This window comes from Pseudorasbora parva, chromosome 16 (genome assembly GCF_024679245.1).
Source record: "Pseudorasbora parva isolate DD20220531a chromosome 16, ASM2467924v1, whole genome shotgun sequence".
Lineage (NCBI taxonomy): Eukaryota > Metazoa > Chordata > Actinopteri > Cypriniformes > Gobionidae > Pseudorasbora > Pseudorasbora parva.
In genome coordinates this window covers 21989635-22011955 of record NC_090187.1, presented here as the reverse complement: position 1 = coordinate 22011955, position 22321 = coordinate 21989635, and the positions used below count along the sequence as shown (strand labels likewise).

At 36.5% G+C, this 22321-nt stretch overlaps 1 protein-coding gene across 3 annotated transcripts in view; it reads left to right on the top strand.

Moving 5' to 3' along the window:
- fam168a (family with sequence similarity 168 member A) overlaps positions 1–22321 on the top strand; it is a 90654-nt gene that overhangs the window by 11153 nt on the left and 57180 nt on the right. For 2 of the 3 annotated variants that reach the window (XM_067419971.1, XM_067419969.1), the window contains exon 2: positions 22017–22139. The exons of the other annotated variant lie outside the window; for it this stretch is intronic. In XM_067419971.1, coding sequence (XP_067276072.1) covers positions 22069–22139 — 71 coding nt within the window. In that variant the 5' untranslated portion in view covers positions 22017–22068. The remainder of the gene's footprint in view (positions 1–22016; positions 22140–22321) is intronic. 3 annotated transcript variants of the gene reach the window in all.

Here is a 22321-nt window from a genome sequence, read left to right as displayed (position 1 = left end):
ACCAATTTGAAACGGCACCACAAAGCTCTTTATGACGAATACAAAGCAGGGCTTGACATTAACGCTTGTCCGGGACAAGTGGATGTTTTGAAGGGACAAGTGAAAGAGAATTTTACTTGCCTGACGGACAAGAGCCGGATTAAAACAAAAAATAACTAGCGAATCACCAAAATGCAAGAATGCTTGTGCATTAATTTAGTGTAAGTGGCGATCGAATATGGATAATAATATATAATGAACTGACGATAATAAGGTCGCGCTGTTGACGCTCGAGGAGAAATTACAACACTTGAGCGTTTTCCTGAATGCCATCACGACGAAAATGACACTGATTTCATATGACTGCTCCATAAACAACTAATTAACATTCACTTAAAATCACTTACATTTTAGATGCAATATTTAGTGTTTTTGTTCTATTTCAGCAGTGAAAATCATTCACAGCAGACCCATGACACGTCTCACTCATAGCAACAAGCGTGATTCGGCGTTTGAATGAATCATTTGAATGAACGACTCATTGACTCACTCGTTAAGACGGTCACCTGCTGCCACCTACTGGAGGTTTAGCTTCATGTTTACACATACTTTTCAACGTTTCTTTTTGTCTCTTGTAATGAAGCTTGCGTATTAGTGAAATTATTAATATCATGGAATGGTAAATATTGACTTTAGCCAGGGGGATTGATGGCTCTCAATATCGCAATATATATCGTTGGGGGAAAAAATATTACGATGTAATTTTTTTCCAATATCGTGCAGCCCTACTTGGGATTTAAGCTTTTCTCTGAGAAAAGAACAAAGAACGGCACTGAAGTCCTTCTTAACAAGGAAAGATGTTTTTGGAGTTTTGCCGACCGGATACGGCGAAAGTTTAATCTGTCAACGAGCTCCGCTTCACGTTGCTCTGGTTGGTGGTAGCGCTATCCTATCGCGTGCAGAGGGAGTTTGAAAGACAACCGTTTATCCCGCCCCTTGGATTGAGCCCTGTCAATGATGAGTTTCCAGACCAAACATCTTGATGTGGGTCTGGCTTGTCAGGCTACTATTACTATATTCAAATCTCAAAATGTCCTTGTTTGTCCAAAAACAGCTTTTATTGAAACCAAACTCAGAAAATGACTAGTTTTGGATTTTGTCACATTATTACATCATAGTGCAATGAAATACCACCTCTACAAGATTAACGCCTACTTCTACATCATTGCCACTTTAGCCCCGCCCTACTTTTCACGCGTGTCATGTATTAGTAAATACAAGAGAGATACAAAACCAGGCTTACTCCAGCAACAAAATGATAGAGATGCCTCTGAGGATCACAAGAGGTTTTGAACTGTCAAGTCTTTACTTTGCCATTCATGTGATCCTAACATTAAGAAAAATGCACAAACTTTATTTTTAACGAAGTTCCAGTCAGTAAGAAGCTGTTAATTTGTTTTGCTTCATTTTACTTTGGATTCATTTTTAAACAAGATACAGTTTGACACAGGCTTTTCAGAGAGACTGAAACTAAAAGATGATACGGTGTCAACTGCATGGGTCTGACAGTAATGCCGCAACCAGCAAGTGTAAGTAACAATGTTTTTACCATGTGTCACTATTGCTTAGTACATATTAAACAATCTGTAAGAGACGGAGCATTTATACTGTAGTGCAGCAGTCAAACTGAATAGTTGTGCATTACTATTCTTTCCTTCGCTTAAGCATTTATAATGGGGTTAATGCGTTAGCTTATCGGATATGGAAGAAAGCACATAGAGAGCGCCGCTTTTATTATTATTTTTATCTAAGCCTCTTAAAATCCCTTAAAGATCTTAAAATCTCAGCAGGAGTTCAAGTCAATTTATTAGGTCAAAGATGATTTTGCTAAAAAAAAGTTTGTGAAATCCTGCATTACATTGAAATTACAGTGAAATTGTGCAATTGGTTATTGAAGACAAAAACCTTTCAAAGGCAGAGTAATACATGGTTAAAGGACTTACTGGGTGATAATTCAAATATGAATTACTGTGTTCATCCAGAGCTGATTAGATATGCAATGGTGAGAATACATTCCTTAAAAAAGAACGATTTCGGTGAATCCAGAAAGGAAATTTCTATAAAGTGAAATTTAAAAGATATGTTTTAGAGAATCAATAAATTATGAATAATTTACTGGCACTTGTGTGATCATCATCAGTAATAAAAGAAGCAAATCTGATTATAAGTATTTTAAAACATAATTTAATCTAATTACAAAAACCCAATTTTTTAAATCTGATTACATACAGTAATTCAGATTTCATTATCAGTTCATTATCAGAATACTGATGTGTAGAAATACAAGTAAAAAAGAAAAAAAGTAGTATTATTTAAGGTACATTTTTTTTTAAAGTATTCTATTTGGTATTATTTTAGCTCTTCTAAAAGCAGAACACAGACCAGTCCAGAACACAAAACGTACTGTGGCAGTACCATGGTAAATCCTATCATTTGTTTTTCTTTTTTTTACCATGGTTCCTTGATCTTATGGTATTGCATGATTACTATATTTATTTGCCACATTTTTTACATGATACAAAGAATAAATTACATTTTTATTGCACAAAATGTATGCATTTATTTTTTATTGCATTTTTGTTTTAATGTTTTTGTAGAATAAAATTTGTAGCAATAATAACTCTTTTTATTCATTTATTTGCATTGTGTGCACCTTTTCTATAATTAGGTCCAAAAATATAGTTTACCACTTTGATTGGCTATTCGTACAATTTCTGGATGCTTTTTTATACTCAAACACATTTAATGCACCTTTTATCTTTCATTTACTAAATATTTTTTTAAAATTCTCTTCATGGAGAGCCATATAGCTAAACAGGTATGTGTTTCAGGTGTTCAAAAATGCAATCAACCTCAACCTAGTGAACAACATAACTCAAGACATTAGAACCAGTGAAAAAGGCATTTAAGAGTATAATAACCAGATAGTGAAAGCAGGACTTTACTATAGTTAGTGAGATTATCCTTTCAAAGTCTATATTATGAAATTAAATACCCTTTGGTTAAAGACTTAGAAGAGGTGGATGAATGTATCTTTGACTTTTAGAGCGTTCAAAGCCTAATTAACGTTCTTTTTAGGAATTAGTGAGAAATTATATGGAATTTTGAAAACAAAGTGGCATTAACAAGTATGCTGATGTTAGTGAGTGTGTGAGTGTAGGGCACGATGCTGTCGCTAATTATTAGCTACGTAGAGAACTTACGCGTTCTGTGTGAGATGTGGTGAACAAACGTCTACTAAACATCATCCGAGCGCCGTGTAGGCTGAGATGGTTCTGGATGGGCGTATTTTTGGACTTTCTGTGGGCAGACACTGAAATCACAGCCTTGCTGAATTTCTCTGTGGGAAAAAAAAAAATGAAACTCCTACTGGTTTTGTCACACCAAACATATTAAAATGAAAAAAGACTAGTCTCCTTTTCAAGGGAGTAAACAAAGGAGTCTCTCGCTGTGTGAGCGTCTCTAGCTCCTTTGAAAAGCTGCTGTAATTGAGCTACTATAAACTACAGATCATAAACACATACGAACACATATGCTCACAGCCACCCAAATATTCGTTCTATTTCAAGACATCCCACAGCTGTGCCTGTGACATGTAACACGTGGTTTTGGAGTGTTTTGAGGAAGTATAATGAAGGTTATGTTGTAGTTATTTGCAGCACCGCAGGTTGAGTAAGGAACCTTCTACTTATCGTTTGTCTATAGGGTTCTTAAGATGCTTTAAGGTTCTTCTCAGAGTAAAATGGTTCTTAATGTTTCATTATAGTATTTATTTATTGATTCTTTAAAGACAGTATTTATGAGAATCTATTCACAGAAATGCAACATAATATAGGCTACTGCTCTAAATTATAAACTGCTCTATGGAGCGCTAGACCTCTATATATTTAAACAATGCTTAGAAAGCATTTGTGTGTGATTTGAGTTGGACAGAAATCTGAGAACTTAAAGAGAATGTCCTGTTTAGTTCATTAAAACAACCATTTCAAGTAGTTAGAACATGTAAACCTCAATGTTTTAACTCATTGAATAATCATTCAAAACTTACTGATTAGTCACCAATGATGATGGCAATAATCAAAGATTAGTCGATTAATTGTTCTAATAATTGTTAGATTACCGTAATCAGTTATCAAAATAATCGTTTGTTGCAGCCCTATTTGCTGGTCAATTTGTTATTTTTGTCAATTTTTTTTTTTTTTTTTTAAACAAACATTTTCCACTTCTGATGTCATTTCTATCGAAAAATCACTAATGTAGTAATTAAATATTTCTTTAGTTCTCACCAAAGCTCTCTCTGATTTGCTGTAGATCATTAAACTGTTACACTGCCTCAGTCTGTCTGAAAATTATTTTCGTGAGGTGCCTTCATACACAAACGCTGCCTTACAAGTCATCGTAGCAGAAAAAAATATTGTCGTCTGAACCATGCATAATTCACAGCGACAGAGATATGAGCCGAAGGTTTTAGATTCACTGTTCTTTACTGGAGCTGCTCCCATCAGTTTTGTGGTCTGCATGGGACTCCACCCAGATATGAAAGCTGTCGGTTAATGAAGATTTAATAGAAGAACTCGAGCCTTGATTGAACTCTTTTCATGTCAAAAGTGATGCGACTTTTCAGTTTTATGGACGTCACCGTGAGTATGTTTACTTGTAAGCGATTACGGCTTTGACTCCCAATGGACAGTTATTTGAGATGCTATGCGACCGCAAGTTGCTGTCTAAACCAGGCGTTTTGAGACCCACACCTGTAATGCGTGGTAAATGTAAATGTGGTTGTCACCCCCCCCCCCCCCCCCCCCAAAAAAAAAAACAGGAGAACTGATATCTTTTTTTATCTTTATGACATGTTTTAATGTTATTTAAAGTACAATATGATAGATACTTTGCTTGTTACATATTCGTACAACATTTCAACCGCAAATTATTTTTAAATATTATCTAGATTATGTTCATTACCTGTGTAACAATGCTGACAAATCATTAAATGTTTTATATATATATATATATATATATATATATATATATATATATATATATATATACTTTTTTTTTTGTCTATCACATGACATTATATGTAGGGAGTTTGCTCACGTGACATATATTTCCGTGTTTCAGAACCTCTATTAAGGGAATATAGTGATCATCGAGGCTAACTTGTTTTCATGATGCATTGTAGGATTTTTTAGAGAGCAAACATTCCAGAACACTGTAAGGATTCTGCAATTGAGAAAGCCCTTAAAATGGCTGACTCCCTGATCAGTGCCCTCACTGCTGAGGGAGCTGACTGCGACACACCCTAAAGTATTTACAATAATTATATTTCTAGGCATGACAGATTTCTGAAGATGTAAAGAACTCTTACAATGGTAGACATTGTAAACGGACGGTGTGGTCATCACAATTATGAATATGGGACCACTGATAAACTTCTTGTATTTTATTTGCACTATAAGCAGAATAATTGCAAAAATAAAGTGTTTTTGAGTTTAGAAAGAATGAAGCTTGTGGTGTAAGAATACCAGTCTGTCAGCCAAGTCCGAAGTGAGACAGAGCGCTTAGCAATGCAGTATGGCAACAATGTCTTAGGTAGTCTGACCGCAGATAAAAACAGTCAAACCTAAATGCAGACTGTTGCTGTTTATAGATTAGATATTTGTATTGAGGAAAGTGATAATATACACCCCTCCCTCCATTACTCATATCTGCTAGTGCTCACCATTGGCCTTTCAGCAGTACCGAAAACCCTCGTGCAGCACGTGCACATGTATATATACACACAACCACACTTGCCTTCAGGTCTGACCAGCTGGCTGACAGAGTTTTCCTTTCCAATAGCTGCCCGTCAGATCATCTGAAATTGTGATTGTTTCTGATATGCACTGATAAGATGTGGTAAACCCAATGTTGTGGGACCAAATTTCCCCACAAAGGTATTAATACCAATAGTTTTTGAGCTTGTGGGGACATTTGTTGGTCACCATGAGAAAAACAAAACACTTATAAATCATACAAAATAGTTTTTTTTATGATTTAGGGGTATGTTTAGGGTTTGGGGATTTCTTTAAATCAAAAAATGCAGAATGTTTCCTGTGATGGGTAGGTTTAGGGGCAGTGTAGGGGGATAGAATGTACAGTTTGTACAGTGTAAAATCCATTACGTCTATGGAAAGTCCCCACAATTCACAAAAACCTAACTGTGTGTGTGTGTGTGTGTGTGTGTGTGTGTGTGTGTGTGTGTGTGTGTGTGTGTGTGTGTGTGTGTGTGTGTGTGTGTGTGTGTGTGTGTGTGTGTGTGTGTGTGTGTGTGTGTGTGTGTGTGTGTGTGTGTGTGTGTGTGTGTGTGTGGGGTATGGTCTCCGCCAGTTGCTGGCTCCTCTCCATTGTCATAATTTGCACAGAAATCCTGCTGAACCAACACATTTAGGTAAATGTGGAGTGAGAGTCACTCGGTTTGTGTGTTTTTGGATGCTGTACAGACTGCTAAACATAATTTAATGTTGCACAAGTACTGAGCATGTTCAGCATGAACTCCCTCACACATAACTATCTGAAGAATGCAGCGTCATGACGAAAGACTATACTGTAATGGGAATGAATATTTGAAATGGAATATTAGTATAATGTTAGTATTAATGTTAGTATTAATATTAGTATGGGTTATGCTTAATTTGTTTAAATTATTAAGAGTGTGAAACAATATTCATTATCCAATGGTAAATGTTAATGTCAATGTTAATTGACAATCATAAGAAATGTTTCCTGAGCAGCAAATCAGCAAATTAGAATTTCTGAAGGATCATGTGACTAAAGTTATCATGATGAAAATTCAGCTTTGCATCATTGGAATAAACAGTTGTTTTAAATTATAATATTTCACAAGTTTCCTTTTTATCCAATAAATGCAGCCTTGGTGAATATAAGTAATATAAATAAAAACATTAAAAAACATATTTCCGACCCCAAACTAATTGTGCCTGTGCATCATTTATATACACACAGTAAATTCAAATAATGTATGCAAAATACACAATGCATACTACAAAAATAGTATGCTGTGAGTAGTAGCTCCAGTCAAGCTCTTCATTAAGGAAACCATTCCCTCCTTTTTGCCACAGAGGAAGAAAATGTCAAGGTGAAGAAAGGAAAGAAGCTGATAAATGCACCTCTTGTGGTGCCGTCGTTTGTGGCACTGCGTGTATGTCGCGGGGGGGTAAATGGATGGAGAAAGCGGCAACAGAAGAACCCGGAGTTTGAATAGTGACATGGGCATCTTAGCACACCATGTTGGTTTTGAGGCAATTGTTTGCTGGATAATGTCCTATACAAAATGGAGGTTGTGCCTCAGTGAAAGGCAGGATTTGAGGCAGAATAGACCTTTTTAGAATCAGAGAGGGCAAGCTCTTGCAGGGCAGTTAAAACAATGGTGTTTTTTTGGGAGAGGGGCACTCCCCTCCATGCCCTGTTCTCATTCAGGTCCTGTTAGAGAGCTGCTGGGAGTGGAAGGGCCTATTGTGTGGCTGTTGTTTTTGAATAGCTAATTAAGCTTCTTTATATGTGTTTTTATGAAGTCAGTGTGAGATTAAGGCTGGAAGGGCTTCCCTTGGGTTTTCGGATGGCTCAGGTGAAATCTTTCCTCAGCAAATGCACCTGGAAGCCTGTAACAAATTACTAGCATTAACTACAGCTGTGCCAGAAGTTTTCTCTTGTGCAAATCAAAAGTTAGTGCTTGACCCAGTTAGAGGAACATTTGAGGTTCAGTAGCACTTAAAGGGATAGTTCACACAGTTTACTCCCTCTCATATCATTCCAAGCGTGTATAGCTTATTTTCTAGTTTGGAAAACAAAAGTAGACTTAAGTTTAGGGTCTGTAGGATTATTTTATTTTTTTGTTTATTATTAAATCATATGTCATTTAGCTGTTTGAAATAAAATAATAAATGTATTATTATTGTGACATTTGATTTAAGTAGGTTTATCAACTTGGTACCGAAATACAGCTACTACCCCCTTAATTATGAAGAACTTTAAGGCTTTATATAATGTAAACAAATGAGTTATTAAAAAAATACCCCCTCACAGTTGTCATGAAAGGTAACATTTGCCATATAGACCAAAACCCCAATTTGTACCTGGCTGTAAATATATATTTTTTATGCTGTATAGTTGGGAATTTTAACATGGGGCTCAATGAGATTCTGCTCCCTTCTGGAGCCTGTCCCTAGAGGCCAGTCGACGAATTCCGTATTGGCTTCAACAAAAACTGCATGTTTTAATTTTAACAGTATATAGCTCTGTTATGCAGCACTTTGTTTGACAAAGATTGTTTAATCAAGATAAAAGATAAATTAATGTTTTATAGATTCATACCAGAAAATACACAACACATAATTTGTGGGAAACATTTTCATAGAAATTGAATTAAAAAGAAAAAAGTATATGGTTGTTTTTTATGAATTCAATTAATTAAAGGAAGTGTATGTAAGATTGTGGCCAAAACTGGTACTAGAATTACTTTCAAATGACTGTAGAGCCGTGTATCCCCTCTCCCACTCCCCCCTGACTCGAGGTTGCCAGATAGGCTGCAGGATCCAGCAGGAACGTTTGTAGCTGCAGCTGTGGTAACTAGAGCAGATCTGGCAACCCGGATGCCGAAACACTACTGACTTTGTGATTGGCAGATAGGTGGAGGGCGGAGCTTCAGGCCAAAACACAACATGTCAACATCAACATCAGTTGAGGGCTGCAACAACAACTTTTAAATGACAATATCCTGGCCGGACTACTGTTGTCAGTAATATAATTATTTGAAATGAACATGATTTCTTAATGTCTAATGACAAATCAGGGCCAATTTATGATTCATTGAAGTACATTTCTTACATACAGTTCCTTTAAGTAGCTAGTAGTCTACAATTTACTGGTAAATATTACAGTAAACAAGCATCACAGACAATTGCAGAGAGCGACGAAGGCAGCTCTGGCATAATGTCAGTAACACTTATATAAATGACTTACAGTTTCTTTACAGTTATTTATGTATCCCTAAAGTACAGAAAAAGGTACTGGTTAAAATGTGAACTGTACCCAACGCGATTGACAACACTGGTTTGAATTATAGTGTATTTTTTAATGAACTACCCATTTGTACTTATATTAATTATGCAGGATAAACATTTCACAATAGTTAAACAGGTCAACAAATGATAACATCAGAAGGTATATTGAAAGATACATTGTAACTTACCGAAATGAATTATCTCATGTAATAATTTTGGTGCATCCCTATCTTTTAATTATGCAACAATAACAGCAGAATGATATGTTTGTAAAATCACTGAAATTTACTCATGACCGGTATCGGCTCCGATCCACTATTATTTGCCAGATGGGGTATCGGTCAGACAGACCAATCCAAATTCAAAACTGTGCATATAATATTCTGTGTTATTGTTAAGCCCCAGTGCCCCACAAAAGGCACAAAAACATTATAAAGCATCATCAACGATTTGTGCACTACATTATAAGTGTTATAAAGCCATTCCATAATTTAATGTGAGATACAGATTAAAGGTGAACTATGTAGTATTTTTGCAGTAAAATATCCAAAAACCACTAGGCAGGTGTTATATATTTTGTTCAGTTGAGTACCTACAATATCCCAGAAGTTTCCAACTATTTGTAAATTGTGAGAAAATTGCTATTTTAACTAAGGACAGGGACGTTTTAACATTGCATTTGAGGGAGTCGCCTATCAATTGCGTCATATCTGCGTTACCCTCGGTTTCGGCTTTTATTTGGCAGGAGCGCTTTACTCTTAGCAGTGTGAACAAGTGAACGCACGGAGTAAAGTCATAACATCGTTTTGAACACCCTTAAATGTATCTAATATGATAAACAGAGCTACATTACCTCAAAATCATAACCGGAAGAGCTGATCAGTGCAGGCGACCGGCGACTGTCTCCCGTCCCGTCATAATAAAAGTCCCGTAATTCGCGGGGCGGGTGTTTGTTTAACAATCGCTCCAGCGGCCGTGCTCAGGTCCATAACACTCGGTCCTGCTCTGCTTTACACTACAGTAACGTTAATAACCGCATGCATAAACGTGATTTCTGCCCGAGTCCTATTTTCCACCGGCTGTGATGAGAAGACCACATCTCCCAAGATGCTGCGCTCACACGTTGCGTCATCAAACTACGATTTGTTTTGAATAGGCGCCCTCCAGTGGACGGAAAGCTCCATAGTGCACCTTTAATATTTAAGTCATTAAATTCAAGTTCACGTCAATGCTTGTTTCCCTCCGCTGCGGCTCAGTAATTCTCCATCAGCTTTCAAACTGTGTCGCGCTCAGTACGACAGCCAACGCGATGAAACGCTCTCCAAAATGATTTATTGTTTCTGTTATTATGCTTGATCTGTAGATAACTGTTTATGGTTTCTCATAAAATTACTTAATCTGCTGCTGTTTATTGCTGTAAATCGTGTTACTTTCTCCCGGGTGTCTGTTAGATCACAACACTGGACTAGATATTGTATTGTTCTTCACACACAGTAACTGAAATGTTAAACTGTTAAAAGAAACGGCTTATAAGAATACTGCATAGATACACTACTATCTTCCTCGATATATCTTGTTTTGAACTTCTCAATGCGGACGGAGCGCGGTACACTGTGAGCATGTGACTCCGTGTTGCTTCAAGCGCATCATCCTGTGCACGGGATGCACATACGCGCTTTGTGCCGCTCTATATTATAATACTTTTGCGCTATGAAAGCCTTATTAATAGCCTTTTTTTAACCTTAATAATTTCTTGTTCTGTCCTCCTATCTATAATATGTTGCCGCCTCATTAAAAAAAATGCTCTATACATGTAAAATAAATGTAATTTCTTAGTATATAGGCCCTATTTCTAGAAATATATGTACTTGTTTTTCATCAATGTATTTCGTGTAACATTTTACCAGATTTAGAGCTACAATTAATCAATTTTGTGGTTTCCTTTATTTTTCCCCCACTAAATGTTTAGATTTTATAAAGGTATTGTGCATTCCTGATTTTGTAACTTTTGCTGCTGAATTATCCACTAATCTAATTTATTCACTATCTATAGTAGTATTTTTGTCATAGATTGTGATTTTATATATATATATATATATATATATATATATATATATATATTTTTTTTTTTTTTTTTTTTTATATATATATAATGAAGTTGTCTGTATTTAGTAGATTGTGTTTTTAACTCACAAAAGAGTGATTATCAATCCAACACAGCGAGGTTTAGAAATTCCTCATAGAATTTTTAAACAAAACTGCATTGGTATCGGTTTAGTATTGGTTTAGGCTGATACTCAGAATTTTTAATATCGGATAGGTTCGGAAAAAATGGTATCGGTGCATCCCTAATTGATACTGTGAAGTAATACAGAACATGTCCGTTTTGTTAGTGGCCTGCTATATGAGAAATTCTTTTATTTTTTTAAAACCCTATTATAGTCTACTGGTATATTGCAGATGAATCGTAATAAATCTTCTGAAACCAGAAAGCAGGTGTAGGAATGCAGTAATAGATTGTGTGTGAAATGGATATGCATGTGTCCTTTCCTATTGTATAAACGTTTTGTGTGTGTGTGTGTGTGTGTGTGTGTGTGTGTGTGTGTGTGTGTGTGTGTGTGTGTGTGTGTGTGTGTGTGTGTGTGTGTGTGTGTGTGTGTGTGTGTGTGTGTGAATCCCAATTACATTCTCAGCTGTTAAAGTGCTTCCTCTACTACCAAATTATATGACAGAAATTCACACGTGGTTTGGCATCGAAGGATGAATAGCTTTCTCTTTGTCTGTTTCTCTTGTTATTGCTCTTGGGAATTGAGAACCCGTTCTTGTACAAAACTTATTTTAATTATATGAATTTTTAAAGATTCCTGTCTCTCTTTGTCGATCCCCCACCATCCTGCCATCTGAATCTGTAATGTTACTTTAAATCACGGTTATTCCTCTCGCGCTGATATTATAGACTTGGCAAGTGCAAAAAAAAGGAAGAGAGCGTGAGCAAGATGATGTGAGGGGGATGGGGCAGAGAGAGACGCTCTGGGTTACTGCTCTGAATTTACGGGGGTTCAGCAGGCAGCTCGGGAACTGAGGCAGGCTTTGTTAAACACAACACTGTCTGGAAGGATTTTCATTCATTCAAGACGTCGTTGAATGTCAGGTAGTTCATTCCTTCATTCAATGCTGCAGTCGATTATAGTCCTTAAAAATGGTACATTCGTAACCACAAATGAACTGATTTCATTGATGAATGGTTAGGTGGTCGGCTGTAAATTCGATATATATAAAGTATATCTAAAGGGATTTTTTTTTTTACTCAAAAACATTAAAAAATATAATTTGGTTCTGTTATTTGAACAAGCAGTCAATTACTGATAGACTAATACATTGGCTAGATTAATCATGATTGTTTTGATATTATTTTACCTACCGTGCCGTTTTATGCATGGGTATGGACTATGTCATGATATAGAATTCAGTACAGTTCTTTTTGAAAATTAAGCAAACACATGAGAAAATCCGAGGGTAAATCTATGCTTTCAATATCTCCTGTGAGTGACTAGTATCAGTCTGACTATTTTATAATATATTTATACATCAGCTCTTTTCCAGCTGATATTAGCCCAGCAATAATCACTCAAACCTTTTCAATGTTTGTATCGCTCAGATTGCGGCGACTGTCATGCCGATCGAGCAAATCCACCATAAATTAAAAAAAAAATACTACTGTTGTTGTGTCAAGAAATGTAGTTTTAACCATTTTTTAGCAAAAATGTAGTTATTTGGACCTCAAATAGGTGATTGGTATATAAACATAGCAGCCGTATGAGAGCTGAATGGCCACTGACATCCTGGAGCTTGCATCTACGAAAGCAATATATTAATATATCGCCTTAAAAACTGTTAAAACTACATTTTAAACAGACACTGAAGAGTTTTGAGTGATGATGCTGGGTGAATATAGCCTGAATGCCAGCCGAACAGCAAGCCGAACAGCCCCGTCCACAAATTTTTTAGGTCGGGTGGTTCGGTCTGGCCTCAATCCATAGAGGAGTAATTATCTCCGAACAGAAACTGTTCGGACCAATGAAATCCTAAGGGCGGGCTTTAGATGATGATGGACAGATGATAAACAGTAACGTAATCATGCACGTCATCAAAGGGGCTTGGATTATATTTGTTCGAATCCTAAATGGAGAGCTTGTTTGTATATGCATTCACCTTCACAATTTGTCTCAAAAAATGATGAGCAAGGTGGGTAAGTACTCTGTGTATCATTAGTGGGGGGGGGGTCTATATATGTGTAAAATGTGTGTTATTTTGGCAAGGTTGCCTGCTAAAATTTGCACTCATGGGTCTATATATCACATAATAGTCATTTTAACCATAGAAAACAACCCACGGGAAAAAACGCGGACTTGGCAACACAGTGCAGTTGAGCTCTGTTGACATTTGACAATGCGTCGCTTCGTTGCTCTGATTGGTTGTAGGTCTAACCAATTGAGGTCTTTCCTGGTTCGGTTGAAACACGCCCCATAATCACAGCCCAATGGAGCAGTTTCAATATTAATTGTAATTCATACAAGAATCTGAAGGACAGAAAGTATCACAGACAGTGTGTAGATATATGATGGCATTGGCACATATCTAATTCATGTCAATTCCCCAATTCTATTGAGTGTCTTGTGTCTTGTTGAGTATTTTGAACAATTTCTGGGTTTTGTTTTGGCATAGATATGAGTCTTTCTATCCTAAACTGGGCACTGTTAAGGTCATAAAAAGGTCGAATATATTAGCCGATATGTTCTGAGCTGCATGATATAGCTCTTTTTTGGGATTGTCAGTGTGAATGTGCCTATCTTTGACAGTAGCCCAGGGTATGTGTGTGTGTGTGCACTGCGGTACAGGTTATCTTGTCTTTCTCCAACTGTTTGCACAGCTCACGCAGCTGGACCTCACAGCAGAGACTGTTTTGTCCCCGCAGCATGCCCACTGGCACACACACTCGCACAGAAACACAGCAGCTCTTTGAGCACTTATTACTAAATAATTCAGACACCCCTGTGCTTTACGTGTCCCTCTTACACCCTGTGTGTGTTTGTGTGTCTTTGTGCGCTGTCTGCCTGTCAGTGACGGAGGTGGAAAACCCTCTTTTACGTCATCCTTCTCTCATCCCACACTATAGGAATGATGTACAAATGGGACGAAAAACCACTGTGAAGTGTTCTTTATTTCATTTTGTTTGTGTTTTGTTGGTCCAACTGCACTCACGCCAGCTGTCAGATCATTCCTACGGTGTCTAAACATGGATAGAAATAGATTTTCAGATTTAATTTTTCTGAAGAAAAACTGAAGGGTGTTTGCACACATCCATTTTGTGTGGTTGCTAGGGTGTTGTTAGGTCGTAACTAGTCATTTAAGCCATTATTTGACTATCTTACTTCATATTTTTTGAACTACTTAAATATACTGGCTGGCAGAATATATGACTTGCACTTTCAAAAATATAAATCTGTCCCTCACAGACTTCCTGTAGATTGTTTTATTTTCTTTGACTAGCCGACCAAAAAAATGGCCGACTAAGCCTCTTCTAGTTCTTCTTCTATTAGGGGGTAGCCCTAAGATACAGCCTACATATTATTATTTCAGGCTAGTATTTCTAAGTATTTGTCTTTACTCTTGAGTGATCCTCCACATACATCACACCACTTGATAAGAGTAAAAACGGTCAAAATCATTGTGCTATGTTCAGGAATCAGTCAGTGATATTCCATCCCTCTGGTCGGGCCCTTGAGCTGCTCTGTGCTGCTTGCAGCGGCCATCATTAATTCAGTGTGTTTGTGCTGTTGAGCAGAAGAGAAGAGAGATGTGTTCGCCTCAGGGCCAATCCACATAACCGGGAGGAACCGTTTTACCTTGACATTAACTCACCGGTTCAGACGCTCGAGTTAGCTATAAAATCTGTGCTAGTTCTGCATGCGGAGATCGGCTCATGTGTTTATGCAGTAGGAATGCAGCAATGTTGTCATTTTGGCAAATGCAGGAAAAATAAATTGGCTTATGTTTTTATGATAGCTTGTGTGTTATATGGTATTTTTTTAATGATTTATCAGAAAGGATGTTCACAACAGGTATTGGATTTGTTCATATATGTGCCGTAAGCAGTTTTGATCACCAAAGGACCTGCCAAAGAACCACGTGTTTCTGTAATCCTTCCGCTGACGTAATATGGCATTTAGTCTGAAATATCATTAATATTATTCATACATGAACTGTAAAAAGATGTCGGACATTAAGATAGTACTATTGAATGAACAAATTAAATCTGGCATCTACTCTGCCTGAGGGCTCTTTGAATGGATGAAAGTCATGACTAAGCAGCAGAAGACGGTCAAATTGCTTTTGTTGGAGCTTTGATCAGCAAAATCTTCGCTTCTTTGTTACTGCAGTCATATTGTTCAGTACAAAGAATTACAGTCTGGATCGTGAGCAGCAGTACTGAGGCACAGTCATAGGAAAACTTGTCCTGTGTTGCATGAAGCTGGTTAGTGGTGTGTCCCAATGTCACTATGACATCATCGTCATCGTAGGGTCACTGCGGGGTCAAAGTGCCGAGTGTGTGTAGTATGCGTGTGCCCTTAGATTTACCCTGACTGCCCAGTCAGCAGGGAAAACCTCCAGCGGACTGAACCGCTGTGTAATGTGTTTTGAAAGACACAAGCACCTGAGTGAATCTCACATATGTTCGGGGTAAATTTTACCCAAAATTAAAAAGGCAAAATAGTCACCTATATTTTTCATAAAGAAAAGGAAACCTTTTGGTAACACTTTCTTTTAGGGTTTAAATCTAGCTAATAAGTTATTATTAAGCACATAGTAATGCCTTATTCTGCAGGACCATATTCTATATCCCTTAATCCTATCAATACCTAAACTTAACAGCTGCCTTACTAAGTATTAATAAGCAGTAAATAGGAGTTTTTTTAGGCAAAGGTCGTAGGTTGTAGATAGTGAATATGTTCCCCATACTAAAGTGTTACCAGCCTATTTTTAATATTTATGAATTGTGACATTTTCGTAAGAATTAAAGGGTTCACCAAGAAATTTAAATTCTGTTATTAATTCCTCACCCTCACGTCGTTCCAAACCCGAAGACCTTCGTTCATCTTCGGAACACAACTCTTATTTTTGATGAAATCCGAGAGCTCTCTGACCCCTCCATAGACAGCTATTTAATTAACACCTTTAAGGCCCATAAAGGTAGTAAAGAAAGACATTGTGAAAATAGTCTACGTGACTTCAGTGGTTCAACCTTCATTTTATGAAGCGACGAGAATACATTTTGTGTGCAAAAATAAACTAAAATATTGATTTTATTCAATAATTTCTTTGCATCTGTGTCAGTATCCTATGCTGACGTAGTAAATACAGTGGTAAGGTTAAGGTTGAAACACTGTAGTCACGTGGACTATTTTAACAATCTCTTTATTACCTTTCTGGATCTTGAAAGGGTCTATGGACACTTGACAGCTGTCTATGGAGGGGTCAGAGAGCTCTTGGATTTCCTCAAAAATATCTTTATTTGTGTTCCGCCGATGAACAAAAGTCTTGAGGGGTTTGGAACAATATGAGGGCATGTAATTAATGACAAATTTAAGCATATTTTCTTAATTACTAGGGTGCGCATTGATGCTTTTATTACAAATGTGTTTTTAATTATCATTATTATTAATGAGAATTTGATCAGTTTGATAAAAATGTCATATTTAAAAGATGTTTATGGTTCTCATACGAGACCTAATTTAAAATAGAAAAAAATTGATGATGATTGTTATTATTATTATTATTATTATTATTATTATTATTATTATTATTATTATTATTATTATTGTTGTTGTTGTTAACAATTTGTGGTTAAATATGATCCAGACATTCTTCGGATAGGATTTGTTCAATTTAAATCACCTGCGAATTAAATATTTCTTACTAAACATTAAACTCTATTCTACATTATTGTTATTAAAAGCTATATTTTTGTCTTAATTAAATTATTTCCAAATACATTCTTTAGCTATTATTCAGCTATTTTGGACCCTGCAATATAAAGTGGAATGTACTTTAAAGATATGATTTACTATCTATCAAGTCAGGCTGTGCTCACACGGCAGCATCATAAAATCAAACCGGATTCACATCATCCTGAAAAGCTAAATGAGGTGAATGTAATGGGACTCAGCTAAATTTTGCGTCTGGATTTCCCCTTTTTTTGTTTTATGTCTCCTGATGCTGCAGGGCAACTATAATGAGCACAATGCAATGCACCTTTCAACAACGTGTTATAAAGAGCAGCTTGTTACATAACTGCAACATAACTGCCAAACTCTGTGTTCTGCATGAGAGAGAAGGAGAGGAGTGAGAGCTCAAGGGCACTGCAGTGTGTTCAGATTCACCCTGATAAAAAAGAGGAGGGAGAAAAAAAAAGAGTTATTCATAGAGATTGAGAAGGGGGGGGGGACGGAAAAGAGGAGGAAAGACGCTGGAATGGAGGAGGTATTGATTTGGTTAGAGAGAGGACGGGGGAGATCATGAAAATCAGTGGAAAGGAGAAAGCAAGGGAGGAGTTTTCTCCTGGTTTTCTTTACATTAGCACTGTTTTTGAACGGTTTGTTTGAGTGAATTTTTGTTACTGGTTCATTGGACTTTAAAGTTTCTCAGAGTTTAGTGGCTTAAAATGATCTTTTTAGCGGCAAACAAAAATTAAAATCAAGTTAAAGGATTAGAATATAAATTTTCACCTACCAGGGTTAAGGGCGCTTAAGCTACTGTAGGTATGTCAGTGTGAGTCAGTGTGATAAACTCCCGACTTCTAAGATCATCTACCTATGTGATGTAAATTACATTGAGACAATTGCACGTGCTTCAGTAATTTATTTGTGTTAAGTTATTTTAACATGCTAAGGATTCAAGGATCAAATTAATCGAAAGCCCTAGTAAGCCTGTTTATGTGGTTTATGAGGACACAAATTTGTATAACTACATGTGTATTGCATTGGTATTACACTATAAATGTGGTTTATAAGGACATTTCAAATGTCCTCATATTTCAAATAGCTTTAAAAACATACTAAATTATGTTTTTGTTTTTTTGAGAAAATAAAAATGCAGAATGTTTCCTGTGATGGGTAGGTTTAGGGGAAGGGGCAGTGTCGGGGGATAGAAAATATGGTTTGTACGGTATAAACTACGCCTTTGGAGGGTCCCTTTAAACCACATAGACCAACATGTGTGTGTGTGTGTGTGTGTGTGTGTGTGTGTGTGTGTGTGTGTGTGTGTGTGTGTGTGTGTGTGTGTGTGTGTGTGTGTGTGTGTGTGTGTGTGTGTGTGTGTGTGTGTGTGTGTGTGTGTGTGTGCGTGCGCCTGTGTGAGACCCATGCTGGTAAAATGAGTCGCAATTAGCAAAATTTCCACACAAAAAAAAATATGTATTGTTGTTTTTTCTTTTTTTGTCACTTCATCATTGCATATCAGTCATTGCCAACTTGTGGAATAAAGGTGAATTGCACTTATTTCATCATTATAGATTATAGATTAATTTATTGCAGAAAAAAAATATACGTAAAATTTTAAACACCTCAATTTTGACAAAAAAACTAGTGGAAAAACAGGTATCCAATTATAAATGTATTAGTATTATCTTGTTATATTGTTTAAAATGGATTGATTGAGGAATACTAAGAAATACTAATAAAAAAAAATGTTGGGTGAACTATCCCTTTAAACCAGCCCTGTACTATAAGTCTGCCATTTTCCAGTACATATCTTCCCTAATGAACGACTCTCCAGGGTCGTAGGAAGGGCAGTCTGGTGTGTTAGTTACCCAAGTGTGCACTCAGAACCCCATTCTCCACCCTTGATGAGCCACTGTGCGTGTTTGGCTTGTAGAAGAGCACATAAAGCAGTGAATAATACCTGCCCGCGATAATGAGTGCTCTTTACTGCGTTCTGCCTTGTATTTCGCTTTGCATTTTGGTTATTGAGCCATAAAAAGTTTTGTTTGTGTTTGTATGTGTTCCAGTTAATTATTTCAAATAGCGTTGCTGCATGCCATTGAGGGTTGTGTGTTATATATTTATGTAGTATATGAATATGCTATTCTGTTTTTTGCATTCCAGAAGAAAAATAGCGGGTGATACAATATCATAAAATAGAAAAACAAACATTCTTGAATATTTATATAATCATTGTGTGTGTGTGTGTGTGTGTGTGTGTGTGTGTGTGTGTGTGTGTGTGTGTGTGTGTGTGTGTATTATGATCACATGCGAATGTTTGTCAGTGTTACAGTCATTGAAAAGCTGAAAATATCAGAAAATCTATCTGTAATTTAATTCTCTTTATTTTATATGTTCCATTGTCATTGTGATTTTAGTTTAAGTTTAATAATTTAGTTTTTTTGTTATAGTTTTTATTAGCCTTTTAAAGCGTCTATTTGACTTTAATAATGTTTTTAAGTCATTTTTTTTAAATAAAGGAGTTTTAATTATTTAATCATGTTAATAATATGTTAATAATAAGCATCTGCTATGTTATGAAAATATTGAATTGGCTGGATATTATTCTTTATGAGTGAAAATAGCCAGCTTCATCACAACAATATGCATCACAACTATATATATATATATATATATATATATATATATATATATATATATATATATATATATATATATATATATATATATATATATATATATATTGATACCTGACATACAAATGGAAGTCTGCCACAGAATTCTCCATAAAATGATTTGTAAAAATCTATATCAATCCAAGGGGAAAGGTCATACAAATTAATTGGTGAAAAATAGCATCCCTTATTTATGCCTCTATGGCACAGGAATCATATAAGATATGCTATCTGGTCTTTAATGATATTTGATAAGAATCAGCCAATCTCAAGCCAGTCAATTACGTCTGAACATGTTCTGAATACATGCATACAATTTTAGTAGATTTCACCATTACATGTGTGGCAGTTTGATATCCTTCATTAAGCCATCAATCATACTGTCCTACTGAGAAAGACATTAGTGGAGAGAGAGCGAGAGAGAGAGAGAGAGAGAGAGAGAGAGAGAGAGAGAGAGAGAGAGAGAGAGAGAGGGTGGGCGTGTTGGTGTGAGGGGCACCTTCATCCACAAACAGCTCAAGGTGATCCTGTCACGTCCTGATTAATGACTTACGGTCTGCAGAACACAAGCTGCTCAGAGCCGCCTCTGCACATAAAAAATAACATGCACATGTACAAAGTACAGTCAAACCTGTTTTACATCACTTATAATTGTCCATTTAACAGCAGTGATATTAACCTGAGCTGATAGCAAGCGTGAACCAAGTATGCTTCATTCCAAGTGAACGCATAATACCCTCACTAGAGGGCACTATTGGATTGCTTAATGAAGTCACTTAACCTAGCATTGAAAAAACGTGCATGTGTGATTTGTTACTTGGATGCACTTCATACTTGCATTACATTTCAATAAAGAAATTACAGGCATCTAAAATTCAGCATATACGAACGTGCATCAAATGTGCCATTTTAGCTGTATATTAATATTTTGTATCTCTTGTCGATAAATCGATTAGTGAGATGTTTACTTGCGGGGATGAAGCATTCATATGTTACGATTGTTTTTTGTTGTTGTGGAACTGACCAGATACAATTTTATTTATGCTGCTACAACATGTAAAATAAGAGCTTGTGCATTAATGATAATTGTTATGCATATTTATTTATTTATTTATTTATTTTTCTCTATATTGGTCAGTTAACTTTTCAGTGTAAACCATTATTTTGGTGATGAAGCATTAAAATACTTGTGGTTATTACGTTATTTTATCATTTTGTCTAATCAATATCTCAATCAATATCTATTTTCATGTTGGAGTAAAATGATTTGTAAAAATCAATATCCTGTAATCACAGGAGAAAAGTTCATGCAAATTCATGGGTGAAAAATTGTAGCATCCTCTGGCCGCCATTGAACATGAATCATGGGTAATATGTTGACATATAGAGTGTCTTTAATTTTCAAACAGTATAACAAGAACAAAAATGCTCGTCACTAGTTATTACATTTAAAGGGATACTGCTCCAAAAAATAAACATTTTGAACATAAAAGGAGATTTTTTGAGCAATTTAATTTTTATGTCTAAAAAAAAAAAAAGTCAACGGACTCCTATGTTCAACAAAATATATTCTTGTGTTTTCCGCAAAAGAGAAACGTGCATAATAGTTTGGAGGGTGAGTAAATAATGGTGAACTATCCCTTTAAGCACATTTACACAAAGCAAACATTCCTACATACGCAGTGAAAATAATCAAAGTGTAATGTAAAATGTACATGATATTCCTTGTTTTTTCTTTGCACATTAAATTAAAGTGTGTGGGAATGAAAGAAGCGTCTCATTAAAGGACGCGATATTAAGTTCGGTTTAAATTAAATTGAACTCACATCTACATGCACACAAGAACACTGCTCAAAGCCAGCGCTGTTTGTCCCGCACTGTTATTCACCCCCATACTGATCTGTCCATCAGTGTGTGAAGGTGTGTGAGCTTTGATTTCTGCTGCTTGTTACACTCTCTCTCTCTCTCTCTCTCTCTCTCTCTCTCTCTCTCTCTCTCTCTCTCTCTCTCTCTCTCTCTCTCTCTCTCTCTCTCTCTCTCTCTCTCTCTCTCTCTCTCTCTCTCTCTCTCTCTCTCTCTCTCTCTCTCTCTCTCTCACTCACTCACTCAGGCCGCTGCTTTGCTTGCTTTATGTTGCATTGTGTTTTGCTTTGCTCTGCTGTGCTTGTGCTTGATGGTTTGCCTTTTAATCATATCCTGCTCTCGTTTTTGTTTGTTTCCTTCTTTTTTGTCATTTCCAGATTTGCATATCCATTCTTCCTACCTCCTTCATTTGCCTTTCCTTCACTGAGAATGGCAAGCGGGCATTCCACTGACAAATTCAGTTTTCTGTACCCAACAGACACCAGTCAGAACGTTAAGAGGTCAGTCTAGTGCTCAGCACCTTCCACTGTGTGTGTGTGTGCGTGTGTGTGTGCGTGTGCATGCGTGTGTGTGTGTGTGTGTGTGTGTGTGTGTGTGTGTGTGTGTGTGCGTGTGTGTGTGTGTGTTTGGGGTTGGGTAGAAGCTGATGTTCTGTTCAACCTGATGTGTATACATTTCCAGC